This window comes from Dreissena polymorpha, chromosome 3, assembly GCF_020536995.1.
Source record: "Dreissena polymorpha isolate Duluth1 chromosome 3, UMN_Dpol_1.0, whole genome shotgun sequence".
NCBI classification, from domain to species: Eukaryota; Metazoa; Mollusca; class Bivalvia; order Myida; family Dreissenidae; genus Dreissena; species Dreissena polymorpha.
Genome location: NC_068357.1, coordinates 67,617,315 through 67,635,826, shown reverse-complemented (window position 1 = coordinate 67,635,826; position 18,512 = coordinate 67,617,315). Strand labels below are relative to the sequence as shown.

General features: G+C 38.2%; 1 protein-coding gene across 8 annotated transcripts in view; it reads left to right on the top strand.

The window, feature by feature from the left end:
- The window catches only part of LOC127874600 (cytoplasmic dynein 1 heavy chain 1-like), a 103,545-nt gene that overhangs the window by 47,588 nt on the left and 37,445 nt on the right, over window positions 1-18,512 (top strand). For 5 of the 8 annotated variants that reach the window (XM_052419001.1, XM_052418995.1, XM_052418994.1 and 2 more), the window contains exons 35-52: window positions 27-183; window positions 1,382-1,399; window positions 2,331-2,571; window positions 3,271-3,454; window positions 5,006-5,218; window positions 6,203-6,355; window positions 6,864-6,949; window positions 7,245-7,401; window positions 7,849-8,064; window positions 8,373-8,576; window positions 9,615-9,782; window positions 10,176-10,409; window positions 10,829-11,003; window positions 11,594-11,747; window positions 12,153-12,318; window positions 12,820-12,983; window positions 15,733-15,919; window positions 18,130-18,393. In XM_052419001.1, coding sequence (XP_052274961.1) covers window positions 27-183; window positions 1,382-1,399; window positions 2,331-2,571; window positions 3,271-3,454; window positions 5,006-5,218; window positions 6,203-6,355; window positions 6,864-6,949; window positions 7,245-7,401; window positions 7,849-8,064; window positions 8,373-8,576; window positions 9,615-9,782; window positions 10,176-10,409; window positions 10,829-11,003; window positions 11,594-11,747; window positions 12,153-12,318; window positions 12,820-12,983; window positions 15,733-15,919; window positions 18,130-18,393 — 3,141 coding nt within the window. The remainder of the gene's footprint in view (window positions 1-26; window positions 184-1,381; window positions 1,400-2,330; window positions 2,572-3,270; window positions 3,455-5,005; window positions 5,219-6,202; window positions 6,356-6,863; window positions 6,950-7,244; window positions 7,402-7,848; window positions 8,065-8,372; window positions 8,577-9,614; window positions 9,783-10,175; window positions 10,410-10,828; window positions 11,004-11,593; window positions 11,748-12,152; window positions 12,319-12,819; window positions 12,984-15,732; window positions 15,920-18,129; window positions 18,394-18,512) is intronic. The other 3 variants (XM_052419000.1, XM_052418999.1, XM_052418998.1) reach the window with 1 other exon arrangement.

Sequence of the window (18,512 nt, the reverse complement as noted above, 5' to 3'; positions counted from 1 at the left end):
TGTCATTTATCATGTGTTTTATCCAGGCTATGGGTCGCATCTTTGTTGGTCTGTGTCAAGTGGGAGCCTGGGGCTGCTTTGACGAGTTCAACCGACTGGAGGAGCGCATGCTCTCAGCCGTCTCACAGCAGATTCAGACCATCCAGGAGGCTCTGAAGGACATGGCTGGGCGCAAGGATAAAGGTAGGCCAATGGTAGATGTTAGTCTTGAAGATAGTGGAGCCTACCTTTGGGAAAACGGGGGCTTAATGCATGAGAATAAAGTGTTGTCATAGATTAGACTGTGCAGTCTTCACAGGCTAATCAGGGACAACACTTTCCGCCCAGACAGGATTAGTGTTTAGAAGGGACTTTCTTAAATGAAACATTCCATAAAAGCAAAGTTTTGTCACTAATTAGCCTGTGATTGAACAGGTGTATCTGGGATGACATAGTACGCTCTTTCATTAAGCTCGTGTTTTCACAGAGCAAGGGTCATTTATGTAATATGTATCTAATTAGTGGGTTATGCATGTATAAAGTGGTTGCAAGAAAGACAGGAAAGAAGGACGAAGTAAAAGGTCTGAAGTGTGAATGGATTTAAATTGTGCTGAATGTGAATTAGTACAGAGATTGAGAATGGTCCACTGTGTAGCTCAAACGGAGCAGATTAGTAGAAGTGCCTTTTACTTAAGAAAAGTAAAAAAACAACACATTTTACTTGTCAGTTTTAATGGCACCAGTAGTGTTGTTTGAATGTCACACAGAAATGTGAAGGTGCATGGCAATATTTCTTTTTAACGCATTACATTATATTGACCATCTTTGTATTTGATGTGTACTGATTGATTGCTATAAATTTAGTGAAAATCATGTGTAACTTTTCATTCCAATCTGGAGCATGTTATCTAGAAATTTTATATCTTGTCACAATTCTGAGATGCAACGGTTTGTTTAAAGATCACAATGGCTTCTGTGCATCACATTGCAAAATATGCTCATGCCAAACACAAATTAAGTGGTCTTTTAAATTGCATAATAACAAATGAAGTTTGAATGTCTTGAGTTATGTATTTATATAAGTTTTACCATTGACAACTTATTGCAACGGTTACTCAACGTTATTAATTTAAGTAAAGTAGCCTGACAAAGTAATGTTAATTTATAACTGTTTATGTATGGCCAATGTTTAAAAAAAAATCATCATGTTCTTTTAAATAAAATTGGACCTTTTTTTTCTTTCAAATGTGTTCTTATAATTGTTTGCATAATTCATGTTAATGTTTTGTAATGTGAAATACATAAATATGTCTCAAATATATGTGAGTGTGTTGTAAAAGCCTTAACAGATATGCCTTAATGTGTGCTAATCTATGTATTGTTCTTCTAACCCTATTTAAAGATGGCAAGAAACAGAAGGGTAGGCTGTGTTGTTAGCACTAATACTCACTGTTGTTTGCATCGTCTCAGTTCACTCCAGCTTATTTGTTCAGTCTTGTATCACTGTACTAGTTCCACAGAATCTTGTATGCACTGTTTTTAGTCTCTATGGTGACATACAGTTTTCCACCAATTTTGTTTATGTAAGCCAAAATCTTTTGTACCATTTCCGTGTTTTTGTGCTTTTTAAAGAATTTTGCTGTCAACTCTTTCCTTGTAAATGTGTATGATTAAATTTCGCTGAAAGTTGTAGACTTTTCATTCTCTTTAAATATACTTATGTTATTAAAATTATTTTTCATTTAAAACGTTCTTTTTGAATATATTTGTTGTGTTCCTGTTCTTTTATTAAGCAGTATTTAAAATTGTATTGTGAAATAGGATTTTTGCATGTTGTTTCCATAAATGGTTTAATTCCTCTTAACATTTGTAAATAAAATCTCAATAGTGTGTTGTTGCAGCACTGTTTACGTGTGAAATGCACATATTGGTGAAAACACAGGATTATAATAAGACAGTGGTTTTGATATGTGCAATGTCATTATAAAACAAAACAATTCCAGCAGACACTTTGTATTTGTATGTTTGATTGTAGATTTTCAAGAAAAGCTATTCAGTGTACTTTCATTTCACTGAATTTCACAAAATAATAGTAATTGCAGGTTAATTGAACAAAAAAGTTAAAGAAACAAAAACAACACCAGCCTGTTCAGAGACTAAAGAAAAGAAATGAATCAATATAATTTTACTGACACATGTGAATGGTCCCTGCTCAAGTTTCAACTAAAAAAAAAAAACTACCTGAAAATTATTTCATTGTCTCAATGCTATTTTATAAGGTGTATGCCAGGTGACTTTTAGTGAGAACTGTAACACAAAGTCATGCACTAATAAACTAGCATGTCACATAGGTACCCCGATGGTGGTAGAACTCATTGGCAAGCAGGTGAAAGTCAATCCAGACATGGCCATCTTCATAACGATGAACCCCGGATATGCTGGCCGCTCCAATCTGCCAGACAACCTGAAGAAGCTGTTCCGTAGCCTCGCCATGACGCAGCCAGACAGACAGCTGATTGCCCAGGTGATGCTGTACTCACAGGGATTCAGGACTGCCGAGAAACTGTCCAACAAGATCGTGCCCTTCTTCATGTGAGTGAAGTACAGAATTTTCATGTATGTTTTATTTATTATATGCGATGATAAGTTTTCCGTACCTCACCTGAGCATCTGAAAATGAAGTGATCAAAATTGGCTATTGTATCACCCTTTGTCGGGCATTTGTTGTTGTTCAGCCTTTGTTGTGTAGTGTGCGTCGTAAGATTGTTACCCCAGTAGATCCCACATTTCTGATCCAAACTTGACAAACAATTTGTTTAGGTTGACAATAACTATGCAAGAGTTCACATCTGGATTTTGTGCATAAAAAACTAGGTCAATCTTGGAAAAACCTTGTTACTTTTCAATTGGCCACATGTATGATTCAGTCTTGATGAATCTTGGTTAGAATGTTTAAATTTGGGCCCCAATGGTCCAAAAACTAGGTGATCTGGTTGAATCTTAAAACAAAACTTTATCATTCTAGAGGTCACATTAATGACTCAATCTTGATGGTTCTGGTAAAAACTGTTTTATGTAATATTGAGCTCTATGGAACAAGTTGTTTAAAAATATTAATGTTGGTTTAATAAAGCTTTGTTAAAGTTTAGAGACAAATTTCTCTTTCTTTTTGGTCATAAATTTTGCTTTAAAGTTTGAAATATGTTGAACTAGTGACTTCTTTCTGCTGCTGACTGGTTAACAAACTTAACATAATAATTTATAATTTCAATATTACTATGCATTCTCCAGCCTCTGTGATGAGCAGTTGTCGCCCCAATCCCACTATGACTTTGGACTGCGTGCCCTCAAGTCTGTACTGATATCGTCTGGACACGTGAAGAGAGACCGCATTCAGAAGCTGAAAGAGGATCTCAAGGAGAAGGGACAGACAGTGGAGGAAGCTTCCATAGCAGAGAACCTGCCTGAACAAGAGGTAAGGGAATTTACTTTGTAGGAATCTACAACAAATTTCACTGTTGAATGTGTTTTAAGTTAGTTGATCCTAACCTGCCTGAACATACGGTATGGGGATGATCTTGCATTAGATTGGTTGTGGTTGTAGGGCTATGTGCTGGTTAACCAATTATTAAGGTCATTAATATAATAATATATGGAATGGTTATGAGGGAAACTTTTATTTGATGTACATTGACATATACACTCAACAAATGTTATAAAACTAATTATTTTAAACAGAAGCTATCACACCAAAGAGGAATAGTTGTTTTCTTTCTTTATATTTATTCATTTTTAGCGAGGCTGTTTTCGGAGAAAACCCGAGCTATTGTCATAGCCAGCTCGTCATGTCGTGTTGTGTTGTCCACCGGCGTCGTGCTCAAACCTTAACATTGGCTCTAAAATCAAAGTGCTTCCACCTACAACTTTCAAACTTCATATGTAGTTGCACCTTGATGAGTTTTACACGCCACACCCATTTTTGAGTCACTAGGTCAAATGTCAAGGTCACTGTGACCTCTAAAAAAAAAAAATTCTGACAAGCTTTCGCAGCCGAGCGTGGCACCCGTTATGAGGTGCTCTTGGTAAATGTCAGCTATAATTATTTGCAGATTTATTTATTTGTGCATGTGTTAAACACAATTATGTATTTATTGTGACAAAAATGTGAAATATGTATATTGATACGCAACTGCGTTTCTATATATGATATGCATTATCACTTTTGCTAAGTTTTTATTCCCATGCTTTCTGAAAAGCGTGGGGATATTGTGGTTATCTCTGCCGTCTGTCTGTCTGTCCGTCCGTCCGTCCTGGCCACTATCTCCTCTTACACTTTAAGCACTAGAACCTTGAAACTTACACACATGGTAGCTATGAGCATATGTGCGACCCTGCACTTTTTGGAATTTTGATCTGACCCCTGGGTCAAAAGTTATGGGGGTTGGGGTGGGGCCAGGTCAGAGATTTTCACTCATTTTTTTTATGTTATTTTACATTAACTTTCTACACCGATTTACTTCAAATTGATACTGAACATCTCTTATGACAATACGGTCAATCTCAACTATGCATGGCCCCATTACCAACCCTGGGGTGCCCCGCCCACATAGACCATGCCCGCCCAAAATTGCCTTTTACTATAACTTCTTCATTTCTACACCGATTTACTTCAAATTGATACTGAACATCTCTTATGACAATACGGTCGATCTCAACAATGTATGGCCCCATTACCAACCCTGGGGCGCCCCCGCCCACAAAGACCACGCCCACCCAAAATTGCCTTTTACTTTAAATTCTTCATTTCTACACTAATTTACTTCAAATTGATACTGAACATATCTTATGACAATACGGTCAATCGCAACTATGCATGGCCCCATTATCAACCCTGGGGTGCCCCTTGGGTCAAACATGCGGCGTGGGGATACGCTTCGGCCTCTGCCGCGCCAGTTTTAGTTGATAATGAAACAGAAATGAAGCAACTAGTATGATTCAAATAATTGAGAAAATGTTGCCTTTCTAGATCCTGATCCAGAGTGTGATGGAGACGATGGTGCCCAAGCTGGTTGCAGAGGACATCCCGTTGCTACACAGCCTGCTGTCGGACGTGTTCCCAGGAGTCAAGTTCAACGCCGCCGCAATGGAGGCCCTCAGGCGGGAGGTTAAGCACGTCTGCCAGGAGATGTACCTGGTATACGGAGAGGGAGACGAGATGGGCACCCTCTGGGTTGAAAAGGTGAGACTTGCAAACGAGTTGTATCGAGCCATGTACTCAGGTTTCTCTGTTGTTGCCCTAAAAAGCCAATGGCTACAAGTAAGAAAATTTAGCTAGAGAAATTTCCATTTAACTAAAAGTTTTTTCCATAATCACCCATTAAATATCCAAATAAGAATTCAGACATGAAACGGTTAATTTGGCTACAGAAAATTTGAGCCCGGTCGAGTAGACCAGATGTAGGGTTTGGGATCTTATTGCACAATAGTGAATGGTGGGCACTGGTTGGAAATCTGTGTAGGATGAAGTAAGCGGCCGTAAAGGGGCCTTTTCACAGATTTTGGCATGAATTGAAGTTTGTCATTAAATGCTTTATAGTGATAAATTTAAACATTGGATCTAAAAAGCTCCAGTAAAAAATCAAGAATACAATTTAAAAAGAAAAAAAAAGTAAACCTCAACAGGGCTTGAACCATTGACCCCTGGTGGCCTGGAGTAAAAGTCTACCCATGAGACCACTCGACCATCCTTGCTCATAACATGATGGTTGTATTTTATACTTTATAAGCAATCTTCGTAGTTTCACTTAATATAACGACAAGAACAGAACTCGCCAAATTATTTAATCGTTTTGCGTTGAAACGCTTTATAATTTTCAGGTTTTTAAATCGTCAAAAGATGCATATAATGGCTATTTTAGAGCATGGTAAATGTTCAGTATTACTGTTTCCTAACAAATATCATAACTAAAACGAAAATTTGCGATTCTGAAACAACTTTTTAAAATTTTGTCAATTTTCCAAAACGTGAAAAGGCCCCTTTAAAAGATTAACTTGCACTTTGTGTGTATGTAATTCTGTTGGACTTAAGCAAACGTTAGGAAATGTGTGTTATGTTATCAGGGAGAGAATGAGCGATTTGGCAATAGACTTTTCAAGTGTCATATATCTTAGATGGAGGGTATTCATCAAATATGATATCAGTTGTCACTGTTGTGTCTTACAGGTCCTACAGCTGTACCAGATCACTCAGCTGCACCATGGCCTCATGATGGTGGGCCCCAGTGGGGCAGGCAAGTCCACAGCCTGGCGCGTGCTGCTAAAGGCACTGGAGAGACTGGAGGGAGTTGAGGGAGTCGCTCACGTCATTGACCCCAAGGTACAGGCACTGCTGATGGGTTTGAGTGGCAAAATGTAATGCGAATTTGTAACCTCATCTTGTACTGTTATTGAGCGGATGATTTTACTTATATTTTGTATTTTCCTAGATCTATATTGGAAGTTGATAAATTTAAGAAATTACAGATGCTGAAACAATATTTTGAATACCTGGTTTGATATTTGTATGTTACATTTAATATATTATATCCTTTGTCGCCATAAACACTTTAATTAGGTTATCCTTTGGATGAACAGATGAATTGTGTATATTTCAAATAAATGAGATATGGCTTACATCAAGTATGCAAATGAGCATAACGGAAATTGTGTGATAGTCGCAAATAAACCTTTCAGGTAAATATTATTTATATAGTATTTAGTATCCTGTTTAGAAAGAACAGTAGAAAAATGTTCTTAGAACTTTTTATTAATGACAATATTTTATTTAAACCCTGACCTGTATAATGGTTGTGCTCTAAAATGTTTGAATGTATTTAACATTCCAGTCAATCTCCAAGGCCTACCTGTATGGAAGCATGGACCCTAACACCCGAGAATGGACTGATGGTCTCTTCACCCACACACTGAGAAAGTGAGCGCTCACTGAAATATTGTTGGATTGTTATACCTCCTTGCATATGAAGCTGTTGTATCAATACATGAGCAAAATGCATTCGCATGTTTACAAAATCTTATATAAAAATTAAGAAAACCATCAAGGTTCAGAATTATGTGATTAAGGTTTGAAAATGTTGAGTCTGTTGACAAGAGCTCAAAAAGCCACGTATCAACTGGACAGATAGAGTCTCATAATAATCACAAACTGTTAAAAACTTCACAAACTGTTTTAAGTCTTCATAGTACGTAAATGTTTCTTTGCCTTCCAGGATCATTGACAATGTGCGTGGAGAGCTGCAGAAGCGCCAGTGGATCATATTTGATGGAGACGTGGACCCAGAGTGGGTGGAGAACCTGAACTCCGTGCTGGATGATAGCAAGCTGCTTACCTTGCCCAATGGAGAACGTCTGGCCATCCCACCTAATGTAAGCCAGTACTTTGTGGTAATTGTAGAGAGGGATATTGTATGTAAATTGCTCATTCCGTGTGAATGTCTGTGATTTGGCCTCGTGATTATCCATGCTGCTGGTTGTTTTCTGTTGGAAAAAAAATGCATTTTAGTATTCTAGTATTGAATTATGCATTTTTTAGCATCACATTAGTGTATAAATTGTGTGGAATATTGCGCTTAATTTGCATAAAATCTGATGGTGCTTACGCATAAATAAGGCGTAGTTTTCCAGACAGCTGGGAATGTTAAGTCCCCATTTGGGAAAAATGTGTATTTTTACCCATCAAAAATGGGTCCTTCTACAGGCCCAACATTTGAACAAAAAACATTTGTAATACTAGTATATTAACAATTATTATTGTTTTATTCATAAAATTTGTTAGACAATAAACTTGAACAACTTGTGTTCCTCCTAATGTAGGTACGGATCATGTTCGAGGTGCAGGACCTTAAGTATGCCACACTTGCCACTGTGAGTCGCTGTGGCATGGTCTGGTTCAGTGAGGATGTCCTCTCTATGGAGATGGTGTTTGACCATTTCATCCAGAGATTGCGCAATATCCCCCTAGAGGAGGAGGACGTGGAGTCATTCAAGGGAGGCAAACCAGAGGAGGAGGTTGTGTCCCCTAATATGCAGGTATTATAGATTGGATTGTTTCTTTCAGATGGCTTTTATATTCCTGGAGTTTGGGGTTGATTGCCATAAAAACCTATGATTTATTTTGTATAAAAAGGCTGTCATAAATAAAAAACAATTTAGTATTTATTGTCAGGCATTACAGATTAATTAACATCTGCAAAAAAATGATCAACATCAGTGCCCAATATAACAGGTCCCTGAATTAGTTAGTATTTGGATCTCTGAAATTGTAATTCAACACTTTTTTGTAAAGATAAGATTTATAGATTAAGTAAAGCTTCCCTATGAATGATTTTCATCTCCAGGTTCAAAGGGACTGTGCAGCCCTTCTCAGTCAACATTTCACGTCGGACGGTCTTGTGAACCGCTGCCTGCAGTTTGCTGTGGGTCTCGAGCACATCATGGACTTCACTCAGCTGCGCGCTCTCAACTCCCTGTTCTCCATGCTCAACCAGGGTGTCCGTAACATCATCACGTACAACTCCAGCCACTCAGACTTTCCAATGTCGGTATGGGTTTGTTGTTGAATTGGGATTCAAGATTGCTGAAGATTTTCATTTATAGCTGTGAAGATTGAAATGTCCTCATAGGAATTTCATGGGTTTCACTGAAAGAAAATACTTTTTCTTACATAGTGATTGTTCCTTGAAAAGTAGAGTATCACATTCCAATATTGTAAACACAGAAGGACTATGTCCATTTCTTGCTTTACAAAAGGAAAGTAAGGATATTTCACCTAACAGTTTGAAGTTAAGAGATAAACAGGAATCACCATCTGTCCATCCATCTGTATAAACATGTGTATGTTCATAGGCGAGAATATACGTAGACACTTACTTGTCAGCAATTACGTCTTTTTTTCAACAATTTCAAATTTGCAGGCATAGCTCCTTATAATATGAAACTTTGCATGGTTGATTTGTATTGCTCTGCATGAAAAGTTACGAAAGTTATGCTTCTTTTCTATGATAAAATTTCAGTAATCATATTTACTCAAGATCTCTGAAACTATAACCATTTGATCTGTTACATTTGGTATGTAACATTCTATATTGGCCCTCCACTATTTTTCACCAAATTGTGACCCTAGCGTCATTACTACTTCAGGGAGTCAAATTATTTATGTGGACTACATGTAATCTTGTTAAAGAACTTAAAAATCTTTTCTTCTGAAACAACATGGCCAAAAGATTTAACATTTGGTATGTAATATTGTATTGTGGTTCTCTACAACCTTTGTTAAAAAAAATCTTCTATGGTTAAAACTGGTCAAAATCAAGTGTCCAAATTTTAATTGGTACAGTTTGGTATATATTACAACATGCGGCATCGGTAGCTATTTGTCACTATTGTGACGAGTTATCATAATTAAATTTAATTCAACCAACGAGAAAAAAAAACTAACATTTTAGTACAAGTTTACTACCGTTCTGGTGAAGATGTCTTTTAAATAAAACATTTACTTCTTCAATAGCTGAAATAAAGGAAAGGAAAGTCAGTGTCTGATTAAGACAAAATCGTATGAAATGTTTGTTTTATTCCTTCAGCAAAGCCAGCTGGAGTCCTACATCAGCAAGTTCCTCATCCACAGTCTGCTGTGGTCACTGTCTGGTGATGGGAAACTGAAAGTGAGGGAGGACATGGGCCAGTTCATACGTGGAATCACCACCATACCCCTCCCACCCAAGAACAACATGAGGATCATTGATTATGAGGTACAATAGGCTTGTTATACCCTACAGGGTGGGAGTAGATCGGAACCATTTGCCTGTTGGTCGGTCGAACAGTCTGCATTAAACCCTTCACTATTCTCTGCTCGCATCATATTATATACATATTCATTTTAAGAAATGTTTTTATAAACGATGTGATGAAAAAATGCAAGGCATTTGAGTTGTCATATATAGGTGAACAATTTTGATGTTTTAACACCCAAGAATAAGTTCACGCACATTGTCATGTTGACACTTTAAACAGGTAAACCAGCTTGTCCTTGAAAAAGGCCATATAGGAAATTAACACGACTGAAATATTGTTGAAAACAGCAAAATATCCCAACAAAATTGCATTTCCATGTTATTTTATATGCTCATGAAATTTCCATTCAGGTTCTCATCACTGGAGAGTGGGCTCCCTGGCAGAACAAGGTACCCCAGGTGGAAGTGGAGACCCACAAGGTTGCCTCCCCTGACGTGGTCATCCCCACGATAGACACAGTCCGTCATGAGAGCCTCCTGTTCACATGGTTGGCAGAGCACAAGCCTCTGGTGCTATGTGGACCACCAGGGTCCGGCAAGACTATGACACTGTTCAGTGCACTCAGATCACTACCTGACATGGAGGTGATTTTTGTCTTTGTTTTTTTATATTTACTTATGGGATTTTTTGTTTTTCTTTTTTCAATATTTAAACTTTGCTTGATGAGAGTGTGCTATTGTAGTCTTAGTAACAGAACAGATTCAACATGTCACTTAATATTTGAAATTTTATGGTCACAAGTATGGTGTCCGCTTTGTAAATTGAAGGTTTTGACTTAGATTTCTACTAATGGTCATTTGAAACTTTGAATCTAGTTATGGGTCTACCAAAGAAACAGACCCTTTACATTGAACCTAAATTTAGTATATGGTGATTTCCTTAATGAACATTTTGTTCAAAAAATTCCCATGTAGTAATGGTATATGAAAGTGATCTTTTGCATTGTGCCAATATAACACAAAATTACTAGGGCTATTTCAAACTCTGATATTGTCTGTGGCAGGTTGTTGGCCTGAACTTCTCAAGTGCCACCACACCTGAGCTGCTCTTGAAGACGTTTGACCACTACTGCGAGTACAGGCGTACCCCCAACGGCGTAGTGCTTTCCCCGGTACAGCTCAACAAGTGGCTTGTACTCTTCTGTGACGAGATCAACCTCCCAAACATGGACAAATATGGTAAGAGCCTGTATGTGTGTTACATAGACATGCATGCGCTGAAGGATTTTGAAGTCAGTGTTAACCATAAATGGATTGTTGCATGCGCATTCCAAATGGCTAAGGGTTCCATACTTGCGAAAATTAAAGTAAAAGGCAACACTTATTGTCAGAAATATATGTCCTCGTCAAAGCAGTTTGTGTTGGTATAAATGATCTTCAATCATAGCTCTATATTAGGCAAATTTATAAATAAGCTGTGCTCTGGGAAAATAGGGCTTAATGCATGTGCATACAGTGTAGCCCAGATTAGCCTGTACAATCTGCATAGTCTAATCAGGGACGACACTTTCCACTTTTATAGTATTTTTCATTTAAAAGTCTCTTCCTAGCGAAAATCCAGTATAGGCAGAAAGGGTCATCCCTGATTAGCCTGTGGGAACTGCTCAGGTTAATCTGGGATAACACTTAACGCACATGCATTAAACCCTGTTTTCCCAGAAAGAGGCTGAAATACATTGCCCTGCTGTTACCCCTTGCTACCACTTTCAGGCACCCAGCGTGTCATCTCAATACATAGCCATGCTGTTACCCCTTGCTACCACTTTCAGGCACCCAGCGTGTCATCTCGTTCCTGCGTCAGATGCTCGAGTACGGTGGCTTCTATCGCACTGCCGACCAGACCTGGGTAAAGTTTGAGAGGATACAGTTTGTGGGTGCCTGCAACCCACCCACAGACCCAGGAAGAAAGCCTCTTACACATAGGTATGCAATACATCTAAGAGATTTGATTTATTTGTGTCATGTGTTAAGACATGAAAATATTCGTTTCACAACCTTCAAAATCACAATGAGAATTTAAGATGGTGATAAATATTCAATATTTAATTTCTGTAAATATTAAGTAACAAAACTGTTATAATGTTTAATTGGAGACTCTAGATTACCACCAGTAGATGTTCATAAAAGCATATTCTTGAACTCTTTCAGCTCAACCTTTTGGTGGCTCAAAAATTTACTTTGTGGTCCCTGTGATTTTGGGTCAAGGGAGACAAGTGAACGTATATGTTTGCCTGTTTTACTGTCCATTTAAGTGTTAAGACTACATCTTATTTTTACTGTACTAAAAAGTGCTATTAAAAACACTCAGAGACATGCTATACCTCTCAGGTTCCTGCGACATGTTCCCGTGGTTTACGTTGACTACCCAGGGCCTATCTCCCTCACCCAGATCTACGGCACCTTCAACAGGGCCATGCTTAGGCTTGTACCCAGCCTCAAACCGTATGCAGAACCCCTCACCAGCGCCATGGTGGAGTTCTACCTCATGTCACAGGTATGCTTTCATTGTAGTCAGGGTTAACCCTTTCCCACTCAAAAGTAAAGTGAAAATAGGGCTAAATGGTTAAGCAACCATCATAAAACCAGTACAGCTTGGTAGTAAATGGCAGGGGTTTGAGGTTTTATGCTGTTTGCTGCTCATCAGTATTTTTGGGTTGGACTGAAGCCTTTAAAACATGAATCAAGTTAAAAGGTTTTGAATTTAATTAGATTTTCTTTGGGACTAGAAACGTGTCAAAGGGGGTATCTGAGTGCTTTGGGGTAAAACTCTTGTGATGTTCTTGAATCTGCAGAGCATTGCATTGTTTGCTTATGTTTCAAATATTTATCCAGAGATCTAAGATACATAGATAAAGATAAATGTACAGTCCTCAAAGTCTCAAGTAACCATAGTTTCATGGGCATTGTACAAAAAAATAAATCAATACAAAAGATTTTTAACATTTAAGCAATTTTGAAAGTGTTCAACAAAGCATCACAATATTTGTCTCCTTAGGAGCGGTTCACGCAGGACATGCAGCCCCACTATGTGTACAGCCCCCGTGAGATGACTCGCTGGGTGCGAGGCATATGTGAGGCCCTGCGACCCCTTGACAGCCTTTCTGTTGAGGGACTGGTCAGGATCTGGGCCCACGAAGCTTTGAGGCTCTTCCAAGACAGGTAATGGTGCATTGATGTTGTGTAAGAAAGCATGAAAAAAATGCTTGCAGATATTTGGTGAATAAAAAACAACAACAACTGCAACGAGAGCAATTAACAGAAAAACAAACAGGTGCTTATTTATTTATTTTTATTAGCTCACCTGAGCGATAGCTCGGGGTGAGCTATTGTGATCACTCAGCGTCCGGCGTCCGTCCGTCCGTCCGTCTGTCTGTCTGTAAACAATTTGTAAACATCTTCTACTAAACCATTGAGCCAATTTCAACTAAATTTCATGTGGAGCATCCCTAGGTCATGGGACAAAAGAATTGTTAAAAAAAATTTGATCACATAACCAAGATGGCCGCCATGACCATATATGGTAAAAACCTTAAAAAATCTTCTTGTCAGAAACCGCTCATCAGATTTTCAAAAAATTTCACAGGGATGACCTTTGAAGGCTCCCCTGAAAAAGTTGTTCAAAGAAATTAGATTCGTCAAAAAACATGGCCGCAGGAGCTCGTTGAACTTTGCATGTTTCTTCGTTTTTGCCTATTTTGTGAAAACTTTAAAAAATCTTCCACATTTTTTGTCCGATCCTTTCCAAATTTGCACAGTGTCTTTATATCAATGAGGACACGAACCCTACAAAAAATGAGCATTATTGGTCCATGAAGTACAGAATTACCTCCCCTTGAATTGAGAAAATGGTGTTTATGCAATAAAGTCCAAATTTTTCATCCAATTCTTTCCAAACTTGTAAGGATTTAGCATGGTTCAAACAAGGGAAACAACTACGGTTTATGCATGTTCTTTTTATGACAGATTTGCCTCCCTTTAATTCATTCAAAATCTCATTTTACAGCAGAGATTCCAAATCTGACCTGTAAATGAGCCCCATATTTTCTGCCAGTGCTAGGTTACCTTTTCCCATTTGATCATTCTTAAGTATTGGTCTTGTAATACTGCTACTGCTTCTGCTACTGCTACTGCTACTATTACTACTACTACTACTTCTATTACTACTACTACTTCTACTACTACTACTACTACTACTACTACTTCTACTACTACTACCACTACTACTACTACTACTACTACTACTACTACTACTACTACTACTACTACTACTACTACTACTACTACTACTACTAGTACTACACCACCACCACCGCCACCGCCGCCGCCGCCGCCACCACCACCACCACCACCACCACCACCACCACCACCACCTCTACTACTACTTGTACTACTTGTACTACTTGTACTACTTGTACTACTTGTACTACTACTACTACTACTACTACTACTACTACTACTACTACTACTACTACTACTACTACTATTACTACTATTACTACTATTACTACTACTACTACTACTACTACTACTACACCACCACCACCACCACCACCACCACCACCACCACCACCACCACCACCACCACCATTCACAGTGACAAAAAACGTATTCACACAATGGCTGCTACTACAACTTATAGCCCATATAGGGGGGCATGCATGTTTTACAAACAGCCCTTGTTTCTATGGGATTTTAACCACAACTGTTCATGTTTATCTCCGACACATATTTTTAGGTCACCTGTCATGAAGTGACACGGTGAACTTATGTGATCGTGTGATGTCTGGCGTCCGTTGTGCGTGCCTGCGTGTGTCCGTGCGTCCGTCCGTCAACAATTTGTTTGTGTAGACAGTAGAGGTCACAGTTTGCATCCAATCTTGTTGAAATTTGGTCAAAATGTTTATCTTGATGAAATCCGGTTTGGGATTGTGTTTGGGTCATCTGGGGTCAAAAACAAGGTCACTAGGTCAAATAATAGAACAATCTTCTGTAGACAATAGAGGTCACAGTTTTCATCCAATCTTTATGAAATTTGGTCAGAATGTTTATCTTGATGAAATCTGGGTTGGGATTTTATTTGAGTCATCTGGGGTCAAAAACTAGGTCACTAGGTCAAATAATAGAAAAACCTTGTGTAGACATTAGAGATCACAGTTTTCATCCAACCTTTATGAAATTTGGTCAGAATTCTTGATGAAATCTGGGTGGGATTGTATTTGGGTCATCTGGTGTAAAAATGTAGGTCAAATAAATAGAAAAACCTTGTGTTGACAATAGAGGTCACAGTTTTCATCCAATATTTATGAACTGTGGTCAGAATGTTTATCTTGATGAAATCTGGATTGGGATTGTATTTGGGTCATCTAGAGTCAGGAACTAGGTCACAAGGTCAAATCATAGAAAAACATTGTGTAGACAATAGAGGTCATAGTTTTCATCTGATCTTAATGAGTCAGGTGAGCGATTCAGGGCCATCATGGCCCTCTTGTTTAGGTGCATTGTGACATTAGGCTAAATATTTGCACTTTCTAAAAACAAATGGATGTTGGCAATGTTTAATTTACTTATGTTCAATGCATCTTATCCAGCAATTTTAAGTACATTCAGTACAATAACCGCATTAATTATGGGTGTCTTGTTCTGATAAAACTGGGCATAATACATATGCATAAAGTGTCATCCCAGATTAGCCTGTGCAGTACACACAGGCTAATCAGGGACAACACTTTCCACCTAAACTTGATTTTCGGTAAGGAGGGACTTCCTTGAAACTAAAAATACCATTAAAGTGGAAAGTGTCGTCCCTGATTAGCCTGTGTGGACTGCACAGGCTCATCTGGGACTACACTTTATGCACATGAATTAGACCCAGTTTTCACAGAACAAGACACATTTATTCCTTCTGTAGACTAATAGAAGATGAGGAAAGGCAATGGACAGATGAGCATGTGGACATGGTGGCCATGAAACACTTCCCAAGCATCAACAAAGAGGAGGCTATTGGGCGGCCCATCCTGTACTCCAACTGGCTCTCCAAGGACTACAGTCCTGTGGATAGGGAGGTGCTTAGAGAGTACACAAAGGCCAGGCTTAAGGTACGGGAGATATTGGGCGTATAGAGTGGTTAACATTACAGTCTTTTGTTGTTTATTTGTTGTCAAAATTTCTTTCTTTTTTAGCTCGGCTGTTTTGGAGAAAACTTGAGGTATTGTCATAGCCAGCTGGTCGTATCGTCTGCAGTCGGCGTCATGCTAAAATCTTTTTATTTTGCTCTAAAATCAAAGTACTTCCACCTACAACTTTGAAACTTCATATGTAGATGCACCTTGATGAGTTCTACACGCCACACCCATTTTTGGGTTATAAGGTCAAAGGTCAAGGTCACTGTGACCTCTTAAACAAATTTAAAAAAAATCTGACAAGCTTTCATTTATTAGCTCATCTATTTTTTGAAAAAAAATTATGAGCTATTGTCATCACCTTGGCGTCGGCATTGGCATCGGCGTTCGGTTAAGTTTTGTGTTTAGGTCCACTTTTCTCAGAAAGTATCAATGCTATTGCATTCAAACTTGGTACACTTACTTACTATCATGAGGGGACTGGGCAGGCAAAGTTAGATAACTCTGGCGTGCATTTTGACAGAATTATGTGCCCTTTTTATACTTAGAAAATTGAAAATTTTGGTTAAGTTTTGTGTTTAGGTCCATTTTATTCCTTAAGTATCAAAGCTATTGCTTTCATACTTGCAACACTTACTAACTATCATAAGGGGACTGTGCAGGCAAGTTTATGTAACTCTGACTGGCATTTGGACGGAATTATGTGCCCTTTATACTTAGAAAATTGAAAATTTGTTTAAGTTTTGTGTTTTGGTCCACTTTACCCCAAAAGTATCATAGATATTGCTTTCTAACTTGGAACACTCGCAAACTATCATAACGGTACAGTAAAAGGACAAGTTGCATAACTCTGGTTGTCATTTTTACGGAATTATGACCCTTTTTTTGACTTAGTAACTTTGAATATATGGTTATTTTTTTTTTAAGATTGTCTCACAAATGACCACCACACCCTCACACTATACCCCCCCCCCCCACCCGATCCCCCCCCAATTTTTTTTTTGGAACGGTTAAAAAACAAATATTTATTTTTATTATTTTATGTTTGAAACCATCACACCCAAGAATCCCCCCCCCCCCCCCCCCCGATTTTTTGTTGCATTTTTTTTCGCATTTTTGGAAAATAATGTAATAAATGTCCAGGGGCCCTATCAAAGATCTTACGACATTCTCACCTTACGATGCAATTTTCGAAGCGCCATAAATACGTAATCGTCACATTTATAATTACTTTTGTTGAACATTTCCATTCATTTTCAAAGTAGCTGTCAAATATCCTTTATATTTGAAACATACAAATCATTATCACTTATATTTTAAAATTACAAAATTCAATCGTAAGTTAACATTGTCGTACGATCTTTGATAAGACGGACCCCAGGCCCCCACACTATACACCCCTCTTCACTCCACCCTTCCCTCCTTTGTGATTGAAAATGAGAGTCCCTTTACCTTTAAAAAGAAAATAGATGAGCGGTCTGCACCCGCAAGGCGGTGCTCTTGTTCAAAACTGCATCTGCAGCAGAGCGTTCACTCCCTTTATGCAGTGCTCTTGTTTATGATTTGTTATCAGTTGAAACTTGAAATAATATATTAACCATGTTGAAAAGTGTTGATTCAACATAAAATAGGCTTTTGAATTTGTGCATTTTTGCTCAAAACTTTATAATCCACAACATAAGTATTAATCATTATTTGTTGAATGTGTGTCTATAATATCCCTTAATACAGAAACATTGTTGTTGAATGCCTGTTAAATAATATTTATCTTAAGTTTATGAATAATTGCAAATGCATCCCAATGTTAAATGTTTTATGAAGGATAGCTCTCTTTAATTTTTGCTTAGAAGCTTTCAAAGTTGAAAATGGCAAATATAACAGAAAATATGTCACCTTTGTATGTCCTTTTATTCTTGAACATTGTTGTTTAACACCAATAATATATGATGTTTTCTCATAACATTATCATTAATGCTTCCCACTGGCATGTGTTCTATGATAAAAAGTTCTCTTTTAGTTTTGCTTAAAAGCTTTAAAGTTAAGAGATCACAAACTTAACAAAATATTATTTGTCACCTCTTTATGCATGCGACGTCCTTAAATTCTTTAACACGATGATTAACATCACTTCAATACTATGTGTTGTTTTTTCTTATTAAATTATCAAACGTGCTTCCCACTGACAGGTGTTCTATGAAGAGGAGCTGGATGTTCCCCTGGTCCTGTTTGACGAGGTACTGGACCACGTCCTGCGTATCGACCGAATCTTCCGCCAGCCCCAAGGTCACGTGCTGCTGATCGGGGTCAGCGGTGCAGGAAAGACAACTCTGTCGAGGTTCGTGGCCTGGATGAACGGGCTCTCGGTGTACCAGATCAAGGTGCATAACAAGTACACAGCATTTGACTTCGATGAGGATCTGAGGACCGTGCTCCGGCGATCTGGCTGCAAAGTAAGTGACGTAACTAGATGTGTTCACTTATATTTGTATACAGTTTGTCACTGAATTGAATGAAACTGTTCGCATCATAAATAAATCTTTTTATTTAAAGAACTGCGGGAGCAATAATG